This window comes from Lepidochelys kempii, chromosome 2 (genome assembly GCF_965140265.1).
Source record: "Lepidochelys kempii isolate rLepKem1 chromosome 2, rLepKem1.hap2, whole genome shotgun sequence".
In the NCBI taxonomy this organism is placed as follows: Eukaryota; Metazoa; Chordata; order Testudines; family Cheloniidae; genus Lepidochelys; species Lepidochelys kempii.
The window spans coordinates 191,387,350-191,414,193 of NC_133257.1; the positions used below are offsets into that span (position 1 = coordinate 191,387,350).

General features: G+C 42.2%; 1 protein-coding gene across 1 annotated transcript; it reads right to left on the minus strand.

Moving 5' to 3' along the window:
- Positions 1-444: 444 nt before the first annotated feature.
- LOC140906160 (prostatic acid phosphatase-like) lies at positions 445-26,844 on the minus strand. Its single transcript, XM_073329662.1, has 11 exons — positions 26,731-26,844; positions 25,336-25,431; positions 23,291-23,377; positions 22,250-22,402; positions 13,093-13,191; positions 9,790-9,885; positions 7,309-7,441; positions 6,714-6,796; positions 4,625-4,731; positions 3,027-3,195; positions 445-712 (listed from the first exon to the last, which is right to left on the minus strand). The coding sequence occupies exons 1-10, from the start codon at positions 26,842-26,844 to the stop codon at positions 3,039-3,041; spliced, it is 1,125 nt and encodes a 374-aa protein (XP_073185763.1). The 3' UTR covers positions 445-712; positions 3,027-3,038.

Genomic DNA, 26,844 nt, shown 5'->3' on the forward strand with positions numbered 1-26,844 from the left:
CCTGGGAATGTTTTTATTTTTCAGTTGCAGGCCAGCAGTCCATTTTGCCCCATCCCTCTTGTCTTTTTTCCTGCTCATATGTGGGTTCTTTTGTGTATCACACCTTCACTTAAATAACAATTTTCCTTGTTTCTTGGGATTTCTGGATCTTTGTACAAAATGTTTAACTGTTCCTGGAATAGATGAAAGTAGGAGCTGACTGGATTGACTCTTCTATCTGCATGCATCTTTCCTTCTGATTTTGCTTTTCATACCTGATCATAGACCTAAAGGATCCTGTTGTTTCTTAAAGAGGCAGCAGCACTCAATGGGCAATATCACATCTTTGCTGAAAGTTAAACTTATAACCCCCCAAAAAGTTTGCATCAAAAGTATACCCATAAAGTTGAAAGTAATCTACCTGAACTAATGTCAATCAACTCAACAGTCATAAATCTTGGTAAATTACTATGGCTTTGTAAAGTCAATATTTCATTTAAGGTACATGATTTGATTAAAGCAGAAGTAACATTCTTTAAGAAAAGTCACAGCCACGTACAGTTTTCATAGTCCACTGCAGTTCTAAGATGTATTTTCTCTTGACAGGTACAATGCTGGCTCTGGTCACGCTGATGGAAGTTAATGCTGAAATAGCTGAAAGGTTGATGTCACTTTGTTGTGTGGGGGGAATTGCTTCACAAATCTAGTCACCTGAAGATCTTAGAGCATGCATCTGAAGGTAAATGAATTATAGCTTTTAGCAAGCAGCCTTGTTCTCACAAAACATGATGAACATGAAGCAGAGGAGTAGGGGACAGTTTCAGCTACTAGCTGAATTAACAGCATCTGAATATGGGGACTGGCATAACTAGACACAGAAAAGGCTGATACATGGGTGATTAAAAGCTTGTAGCAGTGGTGACTCAGCCCATTTTGAAAGGCATAATGCTCCCTGAGCATCAAGGAGAGTGTGAGAAGGGGATTCTCTTCCTACATGCATGTAAAGTGAACACTCTGCCCCTCAGCATAGTTGTCCTAATGTTCAGGTGAAAAGACATGGCCCTTGCCTAGAAACACCCGTCCGACTCTCTGTGGTTGCCAGGAGTGTTTTACTTGAGATAAACATGTTAGGGGTTTCTATCCAATGGATGCTCACTCATAAGCACATTATTCTTCAAAGTATTAACACAAAGTGCATGTGCAGCACCAGGGGACAATATTAAAGATGATTCTGAGAAAGTTGCAGGTGAAATTAAAAAGAATTGGAACTATTTGCACACTGGGACTGAAGTTGGCCCAGAATCTGTGTGAGGTTCTTGTGAATTTGCTTCAGTTTCAGGATATTAAGGATCGGTTGTTCCCTTCTGTCCTGATTCACAGTGACTTGGTAATCTTTGGGGCAGCAGCTGAAATGATAATTTAGCACAAAGTGGAGAAAATGGTCTGAAAATATTCATTCAGATTTGAAAGTCAACCAGGTTTGTGACCTCTTGTGTTTGGTTTTTCATATATATTTAAGTGTTCAAGTTTTACTAGGACAAACAGTCCTCAGGGGTGAAATCTGTGTCAGTGCAAAGGGCCAGTATGAGGCCTAGGCATCACCTAAACCTGACTTGCCCCTGGTTTGAGAATTTAAGCAGTGCAGAGGCCTTATGCTGGCCCTCTTAACAGAGGTGTACTTTAAGTCTGAATACCCAAACAGTTACCAACAGCAGATTTTGATTATGTATTTGATAGTAATTTTTCACTTGTTTTTTTGTTGGTTAGTTACATAATTTATCCAATCAGTATCCCAATGACTTAGGTAGCTAAACAGCACAGTGCAGGTGTTGGATATTTACAACACACTCTTCTTGATCACGTTTGTCAAAAACTACAGGAATCACATTCAATAGTGAATAATTTTCATGATTTCTTGATCAGCTTACTGACAGTCTGTGAAATTCCTTGAGTAAATTATTCATTGCTGATTATTCACTCACTCCAGCTAAAACATCTTCCTTCTGTTCATGGATTTGGAAGAGTGTAGTAAGAAAATACTTAGAGCCAAGTATGTCATGCTCATCTAATATCTGCAGTTCCAAATTCCTCTTGAGACCAGTGATTCAGAAAGCCATATGGGATTTCCAAGCATGACATACAACAATTGTTCCTTGAAAAATTTGACAGATTTCTGTGTGCACTTGTGTTCTTGGCAGTTATTTATTTTTGGACTCTATAGTAAGGAATGTGAAGCCAGATATAGGAAGGAAAGCATGATTTTTTCCACCTGCCCCTCCCAAATACGGATATCTCTGAAAAATCAAAGGACTTGGCATGGACTTGCCAATCAGCTGAGAGGTATATTTCCATGTACAGAAGATTGGGAGATTTGACATAGCTCAGTCCTTTGAGATATCTTTCCAACTCCTGTTGTCTCATTTTAGTAACTTAAATGTCTTTTTGACTATGCTAAAATAAAATAAAAAAAATAGTATTCCTACAATGTTTCAGTCCTATAATAATACTTGATTTCATTCTGAGGCTACATCTACAATGCAACTGGGGATGCAATTTGGGGCTCATTGAGAAGTACATATGGTAGTTTTAATCTAGCTAGCTCACTAAAAATAACAGTGAGGACATGGCTTCGGCATAGGCTGTACAAACTTATCTAGCCTCCATCAGCTATGTACTCATGTTGCTAGCTCGCACTGAAGCCTGTGCCGCCATGTCCTCACTGCTATTTTTAGCAAGCTAGCTATCCTAAAGCTAGCGCAGGTATGTTTACACAAGCTGCAAGTTACACCCTTGGTTGCAAGGTAGATTTAACCTGAATTTTTCTTCCACCAGAAGAGCAGCTTAGATTTGTGGTTGGCCGGGCATATGCATCCATAGAGAGGTAGGAGGAAAATTGTCTTAATGGATCTGGATTGCCATTCATTTCAGATCAAACCTTTACAAAAATATTGCCGTTTCAAAGTTCTGTGTAGTCAGGGCTGTATCTGCTCTTGCCACACATTTAGGATGACACACGCACACACAACATTTAGCAGCACCACATTTACCTTGTTTATGCCCTACATCCTGCATTCTTTTGTCCAGTGGTGCACTATGACTGACGAAAGTAGCTGATTAAATTGCTCGATAGGACAGCGAAATCTGCAGCCTGGCAGAGTGAGCGGGTGGGGATCTTTCAAAGAGTGATTCCGATAGTACATTTCAATGGTGTGTTGCCTGAGTCACAGCACACAAATAAAAGTAAAATTAGGTACGCCTTCTTTGAAGTTGCAGTGTTTGGACCCTATTAAATGCAGTTACACCAAGGACAAGTTTGACACACTTTGTCTAACTCTTTATAAAAAGTGCCAAATGGAATGAATTATTAAGAGAAACAGTGCTTTATTATAAGAGACAGGAACTTGCAGTCCATGTGCCCTCCTGTTAGTAAGGGTGTCACGGGTAGCCTGGAGGGGTGTATTTCACCATTTTAACAAGGTCTAAATGAAATATTGATACATAAATGTCTGTAAAACATTATGCATCAACTTCACCTGTGCTGTAACACAGCATGAATCAATTTTGTCCTATACTCTAACATTTAAATCTGCCTTTGTATGTAGATATTGAGAATCAAAAGGATTTACTGGCATTAGATCATAGAATCATAGCTATCAGGGTTGGAAGGGACCTCAGGAGGTCATCTAGTCCAACCTCCTGCTCAAAGCAGGACCAATCCCCAACTAAATCATCCCAGCCAGGGCTTTGTCAAGCCTGACCTTAAAAACCTCTAAGGAAGGAGATTCTACCACCTCCCGAGGTAACCCACCATCTAAGCTATTTTCCTGCGCTGACATGACCGGCTTTCCTGTACATTCTCAAGGTGTTTTGTCCAGTCTAATTTTAACAACTTATTTTGAAACTTCACCATCTTTCCTTGGAAGATTTGTATGTTCTCTACTTGACCTTATTGTTAGGGCATTTTTCATGGGGGTGGGATTTTCAAAAGGACCCAAGGGAGTTAGATGCCCAACTCCTTATGCTTCTAAGTCCTGTTAGATGCATTTGACAATCCCACCTGGTGTCCAGCCATTTTGTATGGCATCTAGTATCCCTGAACTAGCACTAGTCATGGTCTGGAAAAAGCTGTTCCTTCAGCCTGAGGCACCAGAATTGTGTGATTTCACAGTGAAAAGAGTGTTGTGAGCCAGGGGAGGGTGTTATGTTGCTCTGCTCCACAAGGGTTCCCTGTGTCCCCAGCATGGAGGGGGAATTTGGGAGCTGAAGGGACCTGGGGATCCTCAACTCTACAGATCCACTCTCAATGGAGAGTCAGAGGACTGAGTAGCAGTAGGAGCTGAGTAAAACCTCTCACCACTGGAGGTGGTCCTAGAACAGGGTTGAAACTCACTGGTGGGGAAGCTTATACTGTAGGGAGAGACTTCAGGCTCCAAGGCTGTGAACCTGGTGCCTTTCACAAGCACTAAAGTCACTCAGATTATAATAATTAAGCTAATTGGTCCCTATTATTATTTAAGGCCCAATGTGTCCAGGCAGCTCAATTTTGGCCGTCAAAACCAGTTTTATTTATAAAATACTTTGGGGCTTCAGTAAATTGGTTTTTAAAAAGTACATTTCAGTAACACAGCTTTATCCAGATACTTACCCATCCTTTTCCTGGTAAAGTTCAAAAAAATGGCAGGCACTGTATGGAGGGAGTTTTCCATTGAAAACATTGAGTGCCATCTGTAAGGCAACAATGGTAGCAGCGTGCTGTAAACAGAAGAATCACTCCTATTAAAGAGTTCCTGAGAATGATGTGATCATTACTGAGCAAACATTTGATAATTTCTCCACCAGTTCAGTTTCACAGTTCACTTTACTTGCACAACTCTGTGAATAGGTACTTGGCCTCTGATCTCTGTATCCTTGATTATTCTTATTTTAAGATAGCTTTGAAAAAAGTTAGCTTTTTTCCAGAAATAAATACATCTCTCCTGGAGCGGAGATACCTATGTGATAAAATGCATCTATATCAGCCTTCCGGGACTACTACTCATATTCCAAATCTCAGAGCAGGTTCAAACAGTTGCCATTAAAAATAACAATATCAACCTGCCACATAAACGTTTCCTTCTTTTTCATCCCAAATATATATCAATTTGCCCAGAATCATGCTGTCCTGAGGTCCAGGACTGACAATTATCAGTTCCAATCCAATGGTAGACTTAGGCCTAAATTTTAAAAGTGGCCTTCAATTTTGAGTACCTCAGTTGTTAGGCCAAACGCTTTCAAATGTGTCCTCTAATTCTGAATGTTCAACCTGAGACATCTTGCATCAGAAGACCTGAGCACTTGCAACTCTAGGGAAAGTGAATGGGAGTTGGGAGTATTCTGGTCTTCTTACAGTCGGGCTCAAGCTTTCTCCAGTTGGGCATCTAGAATTAGAGGTCAGATTTGAAAGAATTTGGTCCTAAGGTCCAACATCTGATGAGGTTCAATAAGGATAAGTGCAGGGTCCTGCACTTAGGACGGAAGAACCCAATGCACAGCTACAGACTAGGGACCGAATGGCTAGGCAGCAGTTCTGCGGAAAAGGACCTAGGGGTGACAGTGGACGAGAAGCTGGATATGAGTCAGCAGTGTGCCCTTGTTGCCAAGAAGGCCAATGGCATTTTGGGATGTATAAGTAGGGGCATAGCGAGCAGATCGAGGGACGTAATCGTTCCCCTCTATTCGACATTGGTGAGGCCTCATCTGGAGTACTGTGTCCAGTTTTGGGCCCCACACTACAAGAAGGATGTGGATAAATTGGAGAGTCCAGCGAAGGGCAACAAAAATGATTAGGGGTCTGGAACACATTACTTATGAGGAGAGGCTGAGGGAGCTGGGATTGTTTAGCCTGCAGAAGAGAAGAATGAGGGGGGATTTGATAGCTGCTTTCAACTACCTGAAAGGGGGTTCCAAAGAGGATGGCTCTAGACTGTTCTCAATGGTAGCAGATGACAGAACGAGGAGTAATGGTCTCAAGTTGCAGTGGGGGAGGTTTAGATTGGATATTAGGAAAAGCTTTTTCACTAAGAGGGTGGTGAAACACTGGAATGCGTTACCTAGGGAGGTGGTAGAATCTCCTTCCTTAGAGGTTTTTAAGGTCAGGCTTGACAAAGCCCTGGCTGGGATGATTTAACTGGGAATTGGTCCTGCTTCGAGCAGGGGGTTGGACTAGATGACCTTCTGGGGTCCCTTCCAACCCTGATATTCTATGATTCTATGATCTGACAACCTAACTGGGCTATAAATAGTTTTTGCCATCTGTAATCCAGGACTCTCCCTGTTCACTGGGAGAAGGTGCATGTTCCGTGCAAAAATAGAAAACCTCAGTATCTAAGACAGCCAGTCCAACACCTTTTAAAATCACTACATTTAATTTTTAAAAAAGCAGCAGTAGGCTGGTTTCTAGATCAAGGAAGTCCTTTTGGATCAGTGCAAGACCTTGGACAAGCCTTTTGATTTCTTTACTAAACAATCAAAACAGCTTAAGAATGAAGTAAGCCACTAGGCTGGACTGGGAAATGCGATGCTGTATGTACCTGAGCTAAATTTTCCTAAGTAAATCATTATGAAATGGTTAAAGCTAGCCACAGAAGAAAGAAAACCCAGTGTAACTGTTGTTAGATGCAGGAAATGAAGTCCCATGTCTTTTACTATAGTTGACAACTTCAAAAATCCAACATAAAAGAAAAAAAATTACTCACTCCAGAATAGATAATTATCTTTCGCTGGTTGGAAGGCTTTCTGGCAGTCGAGAGATGTTTCAGAATATCTTTTAAAAGAACACCTAGAAGAAAATAGGGCAATAGTGACAATAATGGTATAGGGAACTTGTGCTGATATTCTTAACACGAGGAAGTGCTTAAACACATGGTAGATTAGTTAACATGGGTTAATAGCTACTTTTTGAAATGTTCTGATGCATCTGACCCAGTCTTTTTATAAATAATGGGCCTGATTGTGTTCCCACATGCACCAATTTTAGGGCCAGATTCATTGGTAGATCCCAGTGGCTGAAAGCAGCCATAAACTGGTTTAACTGGTTGGTTCACAAGAGTAGTGCAAAGAAGCCAGAGTGTACTGGTGAGTCTGGCCCTCTCTTTAGTGTAACTCCATTGTAACTTCCTGATTTCCATGGGTGCAAATAAGAATAGATGGTGATCACCTTGTAATATATGTGTATATAGCAGTTTCCATAGTTCTAAATATGGTATGAATTCCAATGTTGACTGTACACCCTTTCCACTCTGTTTTCCCATCACACTCTCACCCCATTTAGAATTAAGTATTTTTGCTTACCTCCCTGGAGTCGGGACTTCTGTTTTTGTTTGTGGAGCCCAAATTCTGCTCGTAGCAGCAGTTCTGTGAGCTTTAGAAGCTTAGTCCTGACACCATGAGTGGCCCATGATGGTAAAGTGTAATTGTTGATCTCCTACAGCAAAGAAAGAAAACAATGATTTTCTCACTGATTTCTACCAGATTGTGTTGCTTCCTTTTGTATTGTTGCCAACAGCAATGCTGTGGTACATTCAGATACAAATCCTGAATGTTTGACCAAATTAAAGATTTCTCTTTATTTTATATTAAACTAAGGACCAGACGCTGCACTTGGGTGGTGGTGGAACTCTCATTTATATCAATATATTGCTCAAAGACAGCAACTTTTAAAGGGTAAGAAGAGATGACAGTATTCATGAAGACTAGGAGGTGGCGCAGCACTAATAGGGAGGGATATACAAAAATGGCTGCATTTATAGTGGGATGATCATCATCAAAAATTATTAAGGATGAATCTTGTGTCTTAGTGAAAATTTTCTATTGTCAGCAAGTTCCTGGGCCACATCCAGAAACCCCTATTCAAGCAAAACTTACATGGTAGTCAAGACTTTTTGGCTTGGCAGCTCTGAGAAATCAGTAAGCCAGAGAATGGCTCAAACTGCCACATTTATATCTGGATTTGGAACAACCTAACATCTGGTGAGGGTTGGGGAGTTCTGGCCCATTTTACACCAACTCTTACAGATGTTGCCTCAGTCCCCAAAACAAAGTAGAATGAGGCTATGTTTGCCTCTGGGGCTGAAGTCAGATATGTTAAAGGCTACCACTGTGAAGAGGTAGGAAATGCACACAATGCTCCAGATTTGTACTGAACTGAATTCCTGTTTAACAAAACCAGTCTATTTTGTCATAACATAGTGTACCCTTATCAAAGTGTGACAATTTAAGTGAGCTAAACAGTGGGAGCATTCTCAGAACTACCTGCTTCCATACTACTTGTTATGTCCTGACAAGGACTTGCTAATTATTGACAGGATTTGTTTAAACAGGGGAAACAATGGATCATGTCAGGTTAAATCAGCTCAGGTCACAATGTATTATTTCTTTCTTTAACAAACGTAATTTGTTTAGAAAGAAGAGGATATGCTAAGTGAATACTGTTTCATAGCATTGCTGCAGGCAAACAAGTGCCTGTGTCTTTGGAGTTACCTAGAAGTCAAATGGCATGTGACCAATAATAATACGGTGAGGTGACTTTACTGTGGCTGCATGAAAACAGCTAACAACAAGACTCTTTTTGCACAGCTGGTAGAGTTGTTGCTTTTGTGGTGGGAGTCCCCGTTGAGCAACATGAAGGACCCATACTCAGAGTCCAACACTGGAAGAAGTACTCTACTAATTAGTTAAATTCTCTCTGGCATAAGGGCCACTGAGACCGACAAGGATGGGCAATCTTGTAAGCTTACCTGATGGAATAAACTCCTGTCTCAGAACACTATGATGTTTGCAGTACAGCATTGTGCCCTTGCATTGGCACATCTCTGTCTGGTATGTGGTAATGACTTGCTGCAACATGCTCAAGTTGCAGTTTCCCATTACGTTGACATTTCATGGGTCATTGAACTAATGTAGAGATCTGGGAAATGTCCCATGTGGGATTGCTTTGGCAAAATTGGGACTATCGTGGAAAATTCAGGACAGATGGCAACTTATTGCATAATACAATTGGGCAGTTTGCATCCACAATGTAATCTACTTTAAAACTGCTTTAGTCTTCTAGGTAATATGCCAAACAGGTATTTAAATAAAAGAAAACAAACAAACAAAACAACAACCAACAACATAGACCTTTCAATTTTTGTTTGCTCCTGCACTGGAAGACATAGTCCCTATGTTCAGAATAGCCTCCCAAACAATATTCACCAATAGCCTTCTGCCTCCTTCAAATTACTGCCATAATCCCACTTGTTCAATGAATCTTACAGATGTTTCCATCCACACACTACTCCATTTGCTACTACCTAATTATTACTGTACCTGATTGCACCATTTGACTCTAAAATCTTTGAGGAGGAAGATTATATTTTCTGGGCCAATCCATGTATTTTTACTAGTATAAACGCTGCACATCTTTATGGTTCTGTATAAATAATATGACAAGCGGAGGGTCTAAAAGTTACCTCATCTTTTCCCTTCCAGAACTGTGGTGATAATATGACTGATAGACTTTCTAAATGGTACTTAGGGCAACAAGAAAGTTAACAAAAAAAAAAAAAGAGCTATGTTGACATAGAACTGGATGAAGGATATGTGTGTCACTTATTTGAGGCAACTGGTCTGGTAAGAATCCCTAGCTCTGGACATTCTAAAACACCTATTTCTTGCAAACGTATAGCTTTTTTCTAACCACAAGGAGCAGAGGATGAAGTTTGTACATCAATCCTTCTTGTACTGTAGCATGTCTGAATTGAATCTTAGGGGAATTTTCTTATATACTTTTACCTCACATAGTAAGGTGTCATATATTTTTATAATTCTTTCAGTGTTCAGCCTCTTCAATGGGTATCCTGTGTGAACTGCTAAAAATCTCAGAAACGGCTGGAAGACAAAAACAACAAACATTAAATATGATGAAAGGCTTTTGTTTTGCTCATTTATGACATTCCTATATAACGCCTTAGTAGTATTTGCAATTGTTATAGGAAGAATAAAGACAGATGCTGTTCCATTGAACCTACAAGTCAGGGAGAGATGACAACAGGCAAGAGGAAAGGAAGTTTACACACAACATGGTTGAGGTTGCTTGTCCTATAGGATATATACATCACAAGTTCCCCTTCTAAAAATGTTGACTTTTTTTCTTCTTAGATTGTTGTGGGAATGTGGGACACCGTAGAAGGAGAAAAGGATTTTGAGATGGGATCTGAAGGAGCAGAGGGAGGCTGCATAACCTACTGGATCAGGGAGGAGATTGCAGATGTCTGAGGAAACATGGGGAAAAGCACCCAGGCACTTTGTGGGAAAGGGGTAAACAGGACCTTGTGGGGAAGCAGAACTAGTTCAAAGTATGTATTGAGCAGGAGAGTGGCAGGAGACAAAAGTGAACAGTAAGCAGAGGCAGAACTGTGTAAAATATGAGTAGATTGAATGTGGTGCCAAGTTGCAGAGCCAGTGAAGAGTCTAAGAAGGGGTGACATGGTCAAAGCAGTGGAAGATGATAGTTTGACAGCAAAGTTTTGGTTAGACTTGAGGGTTAGAAAGTGGAAGTCAGAAAGGCCAGAGAGCAGGAGGTTGCAGTGGAGTTGACAGAAGATTAACCCAGTCACAGTAAGGATTTTGATAGTGGGGATGTGGAGGAAGGGAGAGGCATCTGAGATGTTGTGGTGAAAGAAGTGAAACACTTGAGCAACAACCTGAATGCGAGACATGAAGGGGAGAGAGAGGTGTTTGAGACTGCAGTGAAATGGTGGGAATTTTCTAACATGACAATGAGAAAAAATAGTGAGGAGATTTTTGTGGAGGAGGAGGAGTCATCTGAGCTAGCAGAGGAGCATATGCAGGGAGAGATGTCAGAGGAGGCGTTGTGGATATGAGACTGAGCAGAGAGGGAGAGGTTGGTCTGGAGCTGAGCTGAGTTTTGTTTTGTAGATTTCCACTAATCCAAGTGATAGGTGGAGTTTTGATACATGGTGGCCAAGAGTTTATCTTCACTAAAATTGCACCTGTCATTTGGTGTAGATAGGCCAGCCTAGCAGGTTTTACAATTTCATAATCAGTTAGTGGGTATAATCTCCTTCCAATATGTGGTAGTTAGGCCTGTTAATGTTAGTAGGAATGAAATACCTGCGTTAAAAGAAGAATATATGAGTGTGACGTTCTGTACGTCATGGGAACACCCTACATCCCCATGTTCATCGTTATAATATGATTGTGTAGTATCCAATATAAAGTTTGTCATGTCGGGTGTCTTCGAAAGGCTCATGATGTACTGAGCATTGTTGTTATAGTAATATTATAGTAATTGTTGTTGCAACCTATAACATTATGAAATTACAACCTATAACATTATGAGGCTGAAAATGTGCCCTCATAGCTCAAAGTAAGCCCAGGCAAAAACTCCCCAAGAGCAGAGAGGCAGTTCACACCTCATCAGGGCATGTATGGGACAAACCCAGCCCAGACTCACAGGAACAAAGGACGCTGGCCTAGACAGCAACAAAAGAATCTGTTGGACTCTAGAGTGAGTCACTCCCCTTTGTTTGGTCAGTTTGGGACTGCGATGAGGTAATGCTCACCTGACTCTGAAGTGGGGCAGTGGTCAAAGCCAAGAGGGAAGAAAGGACACGATAAAAGGGAGAGACGTTTGCCATGCTCTTCCTCTCTCTTCCACCTACATCTACAGACACCACATCAAGTGACTGAAGCACTGATCAAAGGGGAGAGCCTGGCTGAAGAACAAGCCAGCCTGTGGTGAGAAGCATGTAAGTTTGTAAGGGCATTGAAAGTGTTAAGATCAGCTTAGAATGTGTTTTGCTTTTATTTCATTTGACCAAATCTGATTTGTTATGCTTTAACTTATAATCACTTAATATCTATCTTTGTAGTTAATAAATCTGTTTGTTTATTCTACCTGAAGCAGTGCGTTTAGTTTGAAGCATGTCAGAGACTCCCCTTGGAATAACAAGCCCGGCACATATCAATTTCTTTGTTAAATTGACGAACTCATATTGAACTTGCAGCGTCCAGCGGGCATAACGGGGCACTGCAAGATGGACGTTCCTAGGGTTGTGTTTGAGACCGGAGATATTGGCTAGTGTCATTCGGTTGCACAATCCAACGAGCAGTTTACATGCTAAAGGCTGTGCGTGAACAGCCCAGGAGTGGGGGGTTCTCAGAGCAGAACAGGGTAAGGCTGGCTCCCAGAGTCAAGAATTGGAGTGACCTAGCAGATCACCAGTCCAGATAACACCAGAGGGGAACATCACAACAAACTCTCTTGATTTCCATTCTGGTGACCTACCATTGGCTAATTCTGTCATGAGTGACAGTGTGATGGAGTGTACTCCCCAAACTGGCCCTGCAAGAGCTGAATTGGGCCAGGTGGGGCCAGTAAGTTAATTAGGCTGCAAATAGGGAAGTTTTAGGCTGGAGGCAGCTAATTAGAGAGAAGCTCACCTGAGAGGGACATGTGGGGCTTCTACAAAAGACAGGAAATTGGAAGCAGACGGAGCTGCTGGGAAGGTGTTTACAGTTATTCCCTGGGAGAAGGGAGATGTGTTTGAGGGGTCTGCAGTTATGAGTTTGCCTCAAATTACTCCCTGGGAGGAGGGAGTGAAGAGACTGGCAAACCCAGAGAAGTGGGGAAGGCCAGGAGATATGGAAGCAGCTCAGGGAAAGGCAGAAAGGGGCAGAGGGTGCACCTTGGCTGCTGTTTAGAAGGTCCCAGAGTTGGAACCCAGAGTAGAGGGTGGGCCTGGGTTCCCCTGCCTGTCATTGCAGGAGTGGCACTGTGAGGCAGTGAAGTGGAAGACTGCCTGAGACTACTTGATACATTCCCCTTGGAAGAGCAAACCACAGTAGTGACCTAGCCAGACAACTGAGTCAGAAAGCAGATGCTGTGGCTTCTGGAGTGAGACAAGGGTAACCTAGGAGACTGGGTATAACCACGGCCAGGGGTATCAGCCTGACTGAGCTGAACCCCAGAACCACCAGGAGGCATCACTGCCAGTGGTGAGTCGAACAATCCCTTACAGACAGTTTTTAATTAGACTTTTTCCACAACTGAAAATATGTTGTATTCTTTACCCTGTAGTGTTTGAAGTGTCTTCGAAATGCCCTTGTTGCAAAGGTTTCTTTCTGAAGTTCGTTGTATCGTGGGCAGTTTGGATAAGGTAAGTATAGCAACTAAAATAAAAAATACAATGGATTAGTTAGGCAGGGTGTTTCCCATTTGGCTATTTAATGTTCTCTCAAGAGACTCCATTTTTCATGTGTGTGCTAGTTGAGCCAAACTGCACCAGGGGTTTTGGTTTGTTTCCCAGTGCCTTTCAGCCAAGGTAAACTATAATAGCCCTGTGGACTCACTTCTGTAATATAACTATTAAACCTTTATTGAAGTCCCTGCTTAAAGACGCTGTGGTTGAAAATTAGAACATAATCAGTCAAGGTGAAATCCGCACCTGTGCAGAAGGCTGTTGCAAGCTCATCTACTGCTTAAGCCTTCAAAATAGGGCTTAAATGGTGCCTATGCCTTTTGCTGGCCTTCTGCACAGGGGTGATTTCTTCCCTAATGTTCAGTCTTAGAGATTTTTGAAGACTTTGTTTACTCTCACCACAAGCTAAAGACTGCTTAGATTATATGGTCTAAGAATGTGTATTTGCATTATCTGAGAATTTTTATTTGAAATTATCGGCATTAAATTTAAATAGTAAAAACCAAAATTACAACTAATTTGCAATGAAGAGGCAAGTATCTTTCCTACTAACATGTGTTTTGCCCTCTCTCACAAAATAATTAATAAAACTGTTTGTAGCCACACAATTAAAACAAAAAGAAAAGGAGTACTTGTGGCACCTTAGAGACTAACAAATTTATTTGAGCATAAGCTTTCGTGAGCTACAGCTCACTTCATTGGATGCATTCAGTGGAAAATACAGTGAGGAGATTTATTATGAAGTTGATAGATTTCTACTCCATATGGCTAAATGCAGTGCCTTGAATAATGACAGGTTTTAGAGAAGCAGCCGTGTTAGTCTGTATTCGCAAAAAGAAAAGGAGTATTTGTGGCACAATTAAAACAAGAGATTTAAATAAAACCTTGGAGAATTGAAGAGATCATTAGCCTGGATATATGCACACCTGTATTTCTACTGCTTTAAAAATCTACTTGTTTGAGCCATTTCATCCTGAAATCTAACCATATGTTAATGAAGAGATATGACTTTTCTTGATGTAATTGATGGACACTTTCTTTGAATAGAAAGACACTTCTGGAGTCAAGTCTGCTGTATATTCATAGTAATTTAAAATGTAATAAATAATGAGGGGGGGGAATCACATCTACTCTTACATTTTCCTATTCATGAGAATTTTTTTATTAACATAGTTTCTAGTGACTGCAGTACAGTACCTACAATGGGCATCAGACCAGGGCAGTTGTCATAAATATAGAGGGAAGGGTAACCACCTTTCTGTATACAGAACTATAAAATCCATCCTGGCCAGAGGCAAAACCCTTTCACCTGTAAAGGGTTAAGAAGCTAAGATAACCTTGTTGGCACCTGACCAAAATGACCAATGAGGAGACAAGTTACTTCCAGAGCTGGAGTGGGGGGGAACAAAGGGTCTGTCTGTGTGTGTGATGCTTTTGCTGGGACCAGGTCAGGAATGCTCTTCAGAACTTCTGTTAAGTTAGTAAGTAAGCTAGCTAGAATTGTGTTAGATTTCCTTTTGTTTAAAAGGCTGGTAAATAAGCTGTGCTGAATGGAATGTTGTCACGGTTCCTCCCCCACTCTGAACTCTAGGGTACAGATGTGGGGACCTGCATGAAAAACCTCCTAAGCTTATCTTTACCAGCTTAGGTCAAAACTTCCCCAAGGTACAAAATATTACACCTTGGACTGGCCGCTACCACCACCAAACTAATACTGGTTACTGGGGAAGAGCTGTTTGGACGCGTCCTTCCCCCCAAAATACTTCCCAAAACCTTGCACCCCACTTCCTGGACAAGGTTTGGTAAAAAGCCTCACCAATTTGCCTAGGTGACTACAGACCCAGACCCTTGGATCTTAAGAACAATGAACAATCCTCCCAACACTTGCACCCCCCCTTTCCTGGGAAATGTTGGATAAAAAGCCTCACCAATTTGCATAGGTGACCACAGACCCAAACCCTTGGATCTGAGAACAATGAAAAAGCATTCAGTGTTTTACAAGAAGACTTTTAATAAAAAATAGAAGTAAATAGAAATAAAGAAATCCCCCCCTGTAAAATCAGGATGGTAGATATCTTACAGGGTAATTAGATTCAAAAACATAGAGAACCCCTCTAGGCAAAACCTTAAGTTACAAAAAAGATACACAGACAGAAATAGTTATTCTATTCAGCACAATTCTTTTCTCAGCCATTTAAAGAAATCATAATCTAACACATACCTAGCTAGATTACTTACTACAAGTTCTAGGACTCCATTCCTGTTCTGTCCCTGGCCAAGACGACTACAGACAGACAGACCCTTTGTTTCTCTCCCTCCTCCCAGCTTTTGAAAGTATCTTGTCTCCTCATTGGTCATTTTGGTCAGGTGCCAGCGAGGTTACCTTTAGCTTCTTAACCCTTTACGGGTGAGAGGAGCTTTCCCCTGGCCAGGAGGGATTTCAAAGGGGTTTACCCTTCCCTTTATATTTATGACACGCCCCCCAAATCTCAGCTAGGGTGAAACACTGGCTGGGATTTCTTCCTGGAGCTCTAGGAAAACAGAGTTAATAAGACACATGCATCTCTAAATATACTACCAAGTACATAAAGACTAACAATATTTTCCACATCTCAAGGACGATTTTACCCAGTTGATTCTGGGAAACTTTCACGGGAGAGTGCATCAGCCACTTTGTTAGAAGCTCCTGAGATGTGTTGGATGTCGAAATCAAAATCTTGGAGAGCTAAACTCCACCGAAGAAGTTTTTTGTTAGTTTCTTTGACGGTGTGAAGCCACTTTAGTGCAGCATGGTCGGTTTGCAGGTGGAAACGCCGTCCCCAAACATATGGGCGTAGCTTTTCCAGAGCGTAGACAATGGCATAACATTCTTTTTCAGTGACTAACCAGTTGCTTTCCCTCTCAGACAGTTTTTTGCTGAGAAACACTACAGGGTGGAATTCTTGATCAGGTCCTTTCTGCATTAAAACTGCTCCCACACCACGCTCGGATGCATCTGTGGTTACTAGGAACGGTTTGTCAAAGTCTGGGGCCCTTAGTACAGGGTCAGACATGAGTGTCGCTTTAAGCTTGTTAAAGGCCTTCTGACACTTTCCGGTCCACTGAACAGCATTTGGCTGTTTCTTTTTGGTTAGGTCTGTCAGTGGGGCAGCGATTTGGCTGTAGTGCGGTACAAATCGTCTGTAATAACCGGCCAAGCCTAAGAAGGATTGAACCTGTTTCTTTGACTTTGGGACAGGCCACTTTTGGATAGCATCCACTTTGGCCTGTAGGGGGCTGATAGTTCCTTGACCCACCTGGTGTCCAAGGTAAGTCACTCTGTTTAGGCCTATTTGACACTTCTTAGCCTTAACAGTTAGTCCTGCCTCCCTTATGCGCTCAAGGACTTTTTGTAGATGTTCCAGGTGGTCTGCCCAGGAATCCGAAAATATGGCCACATCGTCAAGGTAGGCGACTGCATATTCTCCTAATCCCGCTAGGAGACCATCTACAAGTCTTTGGAAAGTGGCGGGTGCATTTCGCAGCCCGAAAGGGAGTACATTAAATTCATACAGCCCGAGATGTGTGATGAAGGCTGACCTTTCCTTGGCAGATTCATCTAGCGGTACCTGCCAGTACCCCTTGGTTAAGTCCAAGGTAGAGATGAACTGGGCCCGTCCCAGTTTCTCTAATAGTTCATCAGTGCGTGGCATTGGATAGTTGTCTGGGCGAGTTACAGCATTTAGCTTACGGTAGTCCACGCAAAAACGTATTTCCCCATCTGGTTTGGGAACTAGAACCACTGGAGATGCCCATGCACTGTCAGAGGGGCGGATTACACCCATCTGTAACATATCCTGGATCTCCCGTTCTATAGCAGTTTTAGCTTGAGGAGACACCCGGTAAGGGTGGACCCTAATTGGGTGAGCATTACCTGTGTCAATGGAGTGGTATGCCCGTTCAGTCAGTCCTGGGGTGGCTGAGAACGTTGGCGCGTAGCTAGTGCACAGCTCCTGGATCTGCTGTCGCTGCATACGCCCAAGGGTCATGGAGAGGTTCACCTCTTCCACACCACCAGCACATTTCCCTTCGTAATAGACACCTTCAGGCCACTCAGTGTCGTCTCCTCCCTGGGCTGTAAACTGACAAACCTTTAATTCTCTGGATCGATTAGAAGAGCTGAGAGGCGGTGGGTTGCTCCGTGCCGCCGTCCACGCTCTCTGGAGGCTTTCATCTGCTTCCTGTTCGGTCTGGAACTGTCCCCTTGATGCTGGAGACATCAGTTCCTCATTGGATTGGGGACATAGGCTTGGTCCCTCTGGAAGCGATATAGGGGATGGAGCTGTTTCTGTTGACTGTGAACCGCTCTCCGCTGGTGCACTATGTTGGGATTCAGGCTCCGGCTGAGCCTCTTGTGTGGGGTTATCGGCTGCTGCCAGTTCAGGTTTGGTGGGGCCCTCTGGTGTTGAGGTTGCAAGTGCTGGATTCAGTGCTGGCACGGGGTCTGGTGTTGGTTGTTTGGCTGGTTCCGGTTCTGGGACTGGTTCCGTCTGGGTCTCTGGGACTGGATCCACTACTGCTGTTGCAGACATTGGCCTGGGGTCCGGGTCCATCACCTCTGACCGGGCCCTGATAGAAGTTTCCGGAACAGAGCTAGGCCCCACGGCTTGTCTAGCCTGGCTGCGGGTGACCGTTCCCACCCTCTTGGCCTGCTTCACGTGATTGGCCAAGTCTTCCCCCAACAGCATGGGGATGGGATAATCATCATAGACTGCAAAAGTCCACATTCCTGACCAGCCCTTGTACTGGACAGGCAACTTGGCTGTAGGCAAATTGAAAGAGTTGGACTTGAAGGGTTGAATCGTCACTTGGATCTCTGGGTTGATTAAATTGGGGTCCACTAAGGAAGCATGGATAGCTGACACTTGTGCTCCGGTGTCCCTCCACGCGATGACCTTCTTCCCGCCCACACTCACAGTTTCCCTCCGCTCCAAGGGTATCTGGGAGGTATCTGGGCCTGTGGACCTCTGGTGTGATTCCGGTGCAATGAACTGTAATCTGTTGGGGTTCTTGGGGCAGTTGGCCTTTACATGCCCCAGCTCGTTACATTTAAAACATCGTCCAGCTGACGGGTCACCGGGGCGAGGTGGGTTGCTGGAGAATGGGGTGGTGGGACGATAAGGGGTCTGGAGGGTTCTTTGGGAGGTAGGTGGGGCTTTGGGCGGCCCCCGGTAATAGGGTGTGGTCTGGGGTGGTCCCTTCTGGTCTCCGCTCCAACTGCGACCAGTTTTCTTCTTCTCTGCCACCTCCACCCATCTGGCTCCAATCTCTCCTGCCTCGATTACAGTTTTGGGTTTCCCATCTAGGATGTATCTTTCTATTTCCTCAGGAACACCCTCTAAGAATTGTTCCATTTGCATTAGGAAGGGCAAATTTACTGGAGATTCAACACTTGCTCCTGATATCCAGGCATCCCAATGTTTCACAATGTGGTAGGCATGTCGGGTAAATGACATGTCTGGTTTCCACCTTAGGGCTCGGAACCTCCGACGAGACTGCTCGGGTGTTATCCCCATTCTGACTCTCGCCTTGGATTTAAACAGTTCATACTTGTTCATATGTTCTTTAGGCATTTCAGCTGCCACCTCAGCTAAGGGTCCACTGAGCTGCGGCCTCAGCTCTACCATGTATTGGTCAGTAGAGATGTTGTACCCAAGGCAGGCCCTTTCGAAGTTTTCTAAGAAGGCCTCAGTATCATCACCTGCCTTGTAGGTGGGGAACTTTCTGGGATGGGAAGTGGTACCTGGAGAAGGATTGCTAGGGTTTGTTGGTATATTCTGCTGGGCCTTTATCCTCTCCATCTCCTCCACATGCTTCCTTGCCTCCATTTCCCTCTTGTGGGCAGCCTCCTGTACCTCCTTCTCCAGCCGCATGAGTTCTATCTGTCTTTCATGTTCCCTTTGTTTTTCTTCAGCCTGAAATTTGGCTAATTCCAGCTGTAGTCGAGCCGAGGATTTGGCCATTCTAACCTCTCTGTTTTTAACTAACTTTACACCCGAGGTTTAGAAATAAACAAACAAAACTTGGCTGTAAAATTTTGCTGTGCTGGAATAGAATACCTATTCTCTGATAGTGATTGTCAGCCTACAGAAAAAGACAATTCCCTTGTCTCTGCTCTGGGCCCAAATTAAAGCAAAAAACCTCCAACTACTTGGAAACCTGCTTACCCAGCCCAAAGAAAAAAAAATTTCTTTTCAAACCTGTGCTCCTTGTAAAACAAAAAAAAAAATCAAAATCCTAAAAAAACCCCTGCCACTTTTGTCTCCAGGCAAATGGGTAGAGCACACACCCCCTATTTACTTTTAGGAAGAAAAGAAAAAAAAAAAACCTCTGGGTTGGAAGACTGTGAATTTCCCTGCAGGAGTTAAGTACCCTGCCTCCAGGCAAAGAAAACCTGCAATTCACAAGATAATCCCCTTTTGTCTCTGCTTGGCCACAAAGCAGAGAGAAACCAAGCTGCTTTCAGTTTCAAAGCTGCTTCTGGACTTCCTAAAAATTCCTTTTTAAAATCTGTATTTCTAGTTCAAAAAATCTCAACTGGATCTCAAAATGATTTCAGGTTAATCCCACCTCTGCCACCATGTCACGGTTCCTCCCCCACTCTGAACTCTAGGGTACAGATGTGGGGACCTGCATGAAAAACCTCCTAAGCTTATCTTTACCAGCTTAGGTCAAAACTTCCCCAAGGTACAAAATATTACACCTTGGACTGGCCGCTACCACCACCAAACTAATACTGGTTACTGGGGAAGAGCTGTTTGGACACGTCCTTCCCCCCAAAATACTTCCCAAAACCTTGCACCCCACTTCCTGGACAAGGTTTGGTAAAAAGCCTCACCAATTTGCCTAGGTGACTACAGACCCAGACCCTTGGATCTTAAGAACAATGAACAATCCTCCCAACACTTGCACCCCCCCTTTCCTGGGAAATGTTGGATAAAAAGCCTCACCAATTTGCATAGGTGACCACAGACCCAAACCCTTGGATCTGAGAACAATGAAAAAGCATTCAGTGTTTTACAAGAAGACTTTTAATAAAAAATAGAAGTAAATAGAAATAAAGAAATCCCCCCCTGTAAAATCAGGATGGTAGATATCTTACAGGGTAATTAGATTCAAAAACATAGAGAACCCCTCTAGGCAAAACCTTAAGTTACAAAAAAGATACACAGACAGAAATAGTTATTCTATTCAGCACAATTCTTTTCTCAGCCATTTAAAGAAATCATAATCTAACACATACCTAGCTAGATTACTTACTACAAGTTCTAGGACTCCATTCCTGTTCTGTCCCTGGCCAAGACGACTACAGACAGACAGACCCTTTGTTTCTCTCCCTCCTCCCAGCTTTTGAAAGTATCTTGTCTCCTCATTGGTCATTTTGGTCAGGTGCCAGCGAGGTTACCTTTAGCTTCTTAACCCTTTACGGGTGAGAGGAGCTTTCCCCTGGCCAGGAGGGATTTCAAAGGGGTTTACCCTTCCCTTTATATTTATGACAAATGTATATTCCTGTTTTTGTGTCTTTTTGTAACTTAAGGTTTTGCCTAGTGTTTTGAATCTGATTACCCTGTAAGGTATTTACCATCCTGATTTTACAGAGGTGATTCTTTTACTTTTTCTTCTATTAAAATTCTTCTTTTAAGAACCTGATTGCTTTTTCATTGTTCTTAAAATCCAAAGGTTTGGGTCTGTGTTCATCCATGGAAATTGGTGAGGATTTTTATCAAGCCTTCCCCAGGAAAGGGGTTGTAGGGCTTGGGGAGGATATTTGGGGGGGGAGATGTCTCCAAGTGAGCTCTTTCCCTGTTCTTTGTTTAACACGCTTGGTGGTGGCAGCATAGGATTCAAGGACAAGGCAAAGTTTATACCTTGAGGAAGTTTTTAACCTAAGCTGGTAAGAATAAGCTTAGGGGGTCTTTCATGCAGGTCCCCACATCTGTACCCTAGAGTTCAGAGTGGGGAAGGAACCTTGACAGCAGCATTCAGTGGTCAAGCTAAATAAGGGCGACAGAAATGTTTTACAGTAATTTGATTCACTTGTGTATGTTATATGGCCAGGGTATGGCTCTCTAATCACTTGGATAAAAATGTGAGACATTTTGCTGAATTTGATACCAGTGCTCTAGGCCACCTGTCCCCAATCAGTGGGGCGCACCTCCACTGAGAGCTGCAAAATTCCTAGGTGTGTAGGACTCAGTGGGAGTCTAAGAAAGGGAAGGAAGGAACAGCTCACTCTCTTCTCCCTACTCCTCCTGCCTTGCTCCCTTCCTGACATTGCCCATATTTCCCCCTTCCCTGCCCAAGTCCCAGCTCTGGGGCAGGGGAAGCAGCACTTCAAGTGGCTGTGTAGCTGGCTTCAACACATCCCCTTGGAAAAGTGTTCCCCATTTCCCAGAGTGGAGTACTGTGTGGGTCTGGAGGAGAGGAGAGGGAAAGGAGTAGCATGATCTATTTACCTCACAAGCCTCACCCTCAGCAGCACCAACCCCAACTTTTTAAAAACTAGCAATTGACAAAATAGCTAAAACATTATCCCACACTCCAAATCTCACTGTGGGATATGGTGAGACATGGGACAATTCTTTTGGCCATTTTGTGGGTCATGGATCAGAAAAGACTTAAAATCACAGCCCTAAAGAATTGTGGGGGGAAAATGTACTTTCCTCCCAGCTTTCAAGTGGAGCAAGCTATTTTTAGTATCTGTGCAAGCCAAGAGAGTGGGTTAATCTGTTACCAGCTCTGAGTTGTGTTCTCATACAGTGTGGGCAAATTCACTTCCTTACATTTTAGACTTAGATCTTTCTATTTTCATTAAGCACAAGGCTGTGTATTGGAATTCTCTTCTTGAGGAATCTCAACATAATGGTGCTGCCCACGCTATCAGTTCTTAGTGTATGATGCCTTAGCTTAGTGTCACTTTCATCCACTTCCTTCACTCTTTGTCACATATTTTGGCTTTCTGAAGCAGAAAGTCCCCAGTTTGTACTCACCTTGTCATGTGACACTGGCACAGTGTGAACTGGGATTGGCTGCCAAAGAATTTTGGGGTTCCAGACCTGATTACCCACCAGTGGATACAGCCCAGCAAGACTTGCCTGGGCACTCATAAGAGTTGGATCAGCATCTGTGCTTTGAACATAAATCTGGAGCAAGGATAGAAAGAATTATTTCTTAGTGTTCACAAACAGAACCCTGCTCCTGTTAATTGTCTGACTTTTAGTGGGAAAGGAGGGAACTGGAAATGGGAAGGGAGGGTTGGCATCCAAAGGGACTGAGGCCAAAAAGGAAACCTGGGATAGTAAGGAAGAGAGGAAGCAGTGAGTTGGAGCAGGAACAAACATTGGTGGGGATAGTGAGCTGGAATGTAATAGCAGCCCCATTAGAAATTCTAGTGGAAAAAATTCAACTGGCTCTAGTTGGCCAGCTAGCTTTTGGGATGCAGCAATGGATCTGATGAGCTACTGGACCCCCAAATGAAACAGACAAAGATATCAAATAGAAGAGCAGCCAAGAGATTCTAATAGTGTCTTATGGAATTTCCAGTTGTGAGGTTCTCATAAGCAGGAGAGAGGTGGACACCCATTGTCAGTGGCTGAGGTCCATGGTAAGGAGGATGTGGGCCTACACAGGAGGGCTTATTGCATCACTGAAGTGATGAAGTATCTGAAGTGAGGCTGCTATTAGTGAGGTCCTAAGGCAATGATCTCTGTGTTCATTGGAATCCAAATACAACACCGATATTTTTCAGGCGTTTTCAGGCTTACCCAAACACCACAACTTTCTGTGTAATTTGATTTCTTGCCAAACCTGATTTACAGCTGAAGTGAAGATCTATCTGCACTAACTCTTCAGTTATCTTTCTATAATGAGTCAATTTGAACAAAATTTTGGGCCACAACCTCAGGGAGTCTGAGAACCCTCAACTGCTGTTGACTTCAGTGTAAGTTACCAGGCAGGATCAGACCCCTCATGTCTTAAGGAAGTCCCATTAGTATGTAGAAAAAGTCCTTCATGCTAATTCTGATACTTGCCTCATACTGGTTATATACGGTACTCAGGAAATGTTTATATCTCTTCCGCATGTATTGCCCAAGCTCATATTGCCGCTGTATTCCAAACTGTGGAAGCAACAATATTGATGAGTGCCAATGTAAGGTAGCTGTGGATGAGTAATTCAGGTTTAGCTGATTTTTAAAAAGAGGAGGGAGCAGTAGATAAAATAATTGCTATAGGTTATTTTCCTTCTTTTTGATCTGGCCACACAGGATGCCCTGGGATATTTTTAAAATAAAACCAAGAAAACCCACCCGAAAACACCACATCTGATTGCTTTATGTGCAAGAACCTTAGCTAGGCACTCATGCTTCCCCTACTCACGTCTCTTTCTATCTGATTTATTTTAAATCTTTGTCTATTAGGTATCTCAACATTTATGCTGCATAGAATCTGAGCTATCCAAGAGAAGCAACATTTCCCGCATATACGGTAAAATATAATGAAATGCGGTACATCTATAGTCATACAATTTGAAGATGCATAGTCATAAGCACAAAAATCAGGAAATGCAACAGTTTTTAACCTCAGCATGATATTATACATTTTAATAATAATAATAGTGGATGAAAGCAGCCAAATAAATCCATTATTATTTCATTTATTATTACTACCTTGGGTCTGCTAACCAGGCAACTCACATGAGTAAACACTATTCACATCCTAATTAAGAAAATACCTTAAAATATTTTTATAAGGGGGGTGGGCATGTAGGAAAGGGGGAAATCCTGCAAAGTGGCTGTGTTAACATTGATGTTACAGCCTTAGCTTTTGGATTCCCTCACTCTGACTGTAATTGTGAAACATTAGAGTTGCATGAACATAGTCCTTTCAACATTTAATTTTGTTGCCATTTAAAAAATGGGCGGGGGGTTGTTTGGGATTAAGCTACATTGTGTACAAATACAATTTACATCATTGTAGTTAGCCTTTGAAATTTATATCTTATTGAACTGAGCAGGATGGGGTAGGGACGAGTTCCCATATTTCTTGTTTAGTTAGATGCAGTTTTCTGTAAATTGGATTAAAAAGGCAGCAGTGCATCTGTTTGTATTGTGATGTTTGCATTGTCATAATAGACAAAGATAGAAATTCAAGACCTGATCCTGGAAGGTGCTGAGCACCTGAACACCTGTTCAATGAATGGAGGTAGAGTGCTGACTTTGTTTCAGATGAAATATTAGCGTCTGTAGATACCATCTGCACGAAAGACTGTACTGCAAATGTGACCCCAACTTTCATAGATTTTAAGGGCAGAAGGCATCATTATGATCCAGTCTGACCTGTATAACACAGGCCATAGAATTTCACCCCATGGTTTTGAATTAAGTGCACATCTTTTGGCTGAGCTAAAGCATCTGTTTTAAGAAGACATGCACTCCTGATTTAAGACTTCAGGTGAGGAAGAATCTGTCACATCTGTATGTAAGATACCCCAATGGTTTATTACCCTCACTATAAACAACTCACTCCTTATTTCTTGTCTGAATTTGTCTAGCATCAGTTTCCAACCACTGGGTCTTGTTATGCTTTTGTCTCCTAGATTAAAGAGCTCCATGCCATCAGAAATGTTCTCCTTTGATCAAGGCACTTCTTAACATCCTCTTTGTTAAGCTAACTAGTCTGAGCTTTTTTAGTTTGTCACTGGAAGGCATTTTTTTCAGATGTTGAGTCATTCTTGTAGCTCTTTTCTGAACCCTATCAAATTTATCAACAGCCGTTTAAAATATGGATACCAGAACTGCGCACATGATTCCAGTAATGGTCTCACTAATGCTGTATACAATGTTAATACCACCTCCCTATTTCTACTTAATATTCCCTTGCGTATATATTCAAGGATTGCATTTGCTCTCTTACTACTGAATCAAACCGGGAGCTTGTGTTCAATTGGTTATTCACCATGACCTCTAAGTCCTTTTCGGAGTCATTGCTTGCCAAAATACAGTTCCACCACCTTTCAAACTTTAGCATGTGAAAGACAATTTCTGTTTCAATATGGGCCCCTGTAAAGCCAACAAACCTTAGTAAGTTGTCCAAATCCCTGTGGCCATGCATTTTCCTTGTGTTTATCAGTTGGAAAAGATTCACACGGGGTATAATCACTATGGCGAAACACCTGACAAAATAGATTGAATTCCATTCAACATAATTGTTTCTTTTTATTAGAAATAATTATTGCAATTCCATCAGTGTTTTAATTAAAAGTGAGTGCTGTATATGCTGTGTACTAATACATCTATCATGTGTTTATTGTCTATAATATCTATTAATAATAGATAAATATTTGTATTACAATTGTGCCTAGAAGCCCTAGTCACAGACCTACAGTAACTTATTTTTTTAGATTGTGAACTTTACACGGCATAGTGACTCTATTCCTCTGCATTTGAAAAGTAGCTAGCTCAGGGTTTCATTTGCAATCTGTATAAGTTGTATAATAGTCTTGTATATCATATGCCAGATCTATTTTGGAGAGGTCAGGATAACATAGGAGGAATAGGTCACACTACATTAAGCAGGCAGGACAATCCCTGTGAAAAAACTACCAGTCAAATTTTTCTTGATAAAAGTTCCTCTCAGACAGTAGTGTGTAGGCAGGAAGATATCAAATATTGCAAGTATCATAATCTAAACTCAGGCAACATAGTTGTGAAAACTCTGACTCTATCCTGAAGTCCCTTTTCATTCCATTCCATGTTATAATCCTGTATAATTCACTTGACTACACATACCTATTAGTTACATGACTTTAAAACTAAGTATTACACAATTAATTCTTTCCCTGAATCATCAAAGTAGAAATAAAATAAAATTTAAGATTACATCTAAAAAAAAGTGTAAGTGATTTAAATGCATGTGCTATGTCCAGCATAGGCCATATTCAGACCTCCTGTAACCAGGGCAACTTGCAAATCAACGCAAGTTGTGCCAACTTGCAACAGAAGTGCATCTGGACTGTTTGTTTGTTTTATTCATTCAATGCAGCACACATCTGTTTTTGATTACACATAAGGGAGACATTGCTTTCCCTTGAGAGCAATAAATGAGTTCCAAGGCAAAGAGGAATTCTCCACTAAGTGAACACTAGTTATGGCATCTCATCTATTTCACAACTTCAAAAGAGGCATTCTGCAATGATCATTTAATGTCACAAATAAGGCGCTTGCTTCAGTATCACCTGAGATTGCAAAAAGGAAGCAAAGTTACAAACTGTTCTTTAAAATTTGGGACTTTGTTTATTTTTCTATGGGAAGCGATAATACAGCTTGACTATTCAGGAAATATTTAAATGTCTGCAAAACATTTGCCCCCCTCACTGGGGAACACTTTCTAACACAAGAAGAACAATAAACCGCAGGTGCTGTAAAAAATTCCTTCCATTCACATAGTGAAATTAACACTGCCATATACTTACTACAGACACAAACTTCAGTTTTCTTTTCGCTGTGGTTTGGTGAAGCAAAATCAAGAAAAGACTAAACAAGAAGCATAAACTCCAGACTCCACATAGCAGCTGTCTCACTCTCAT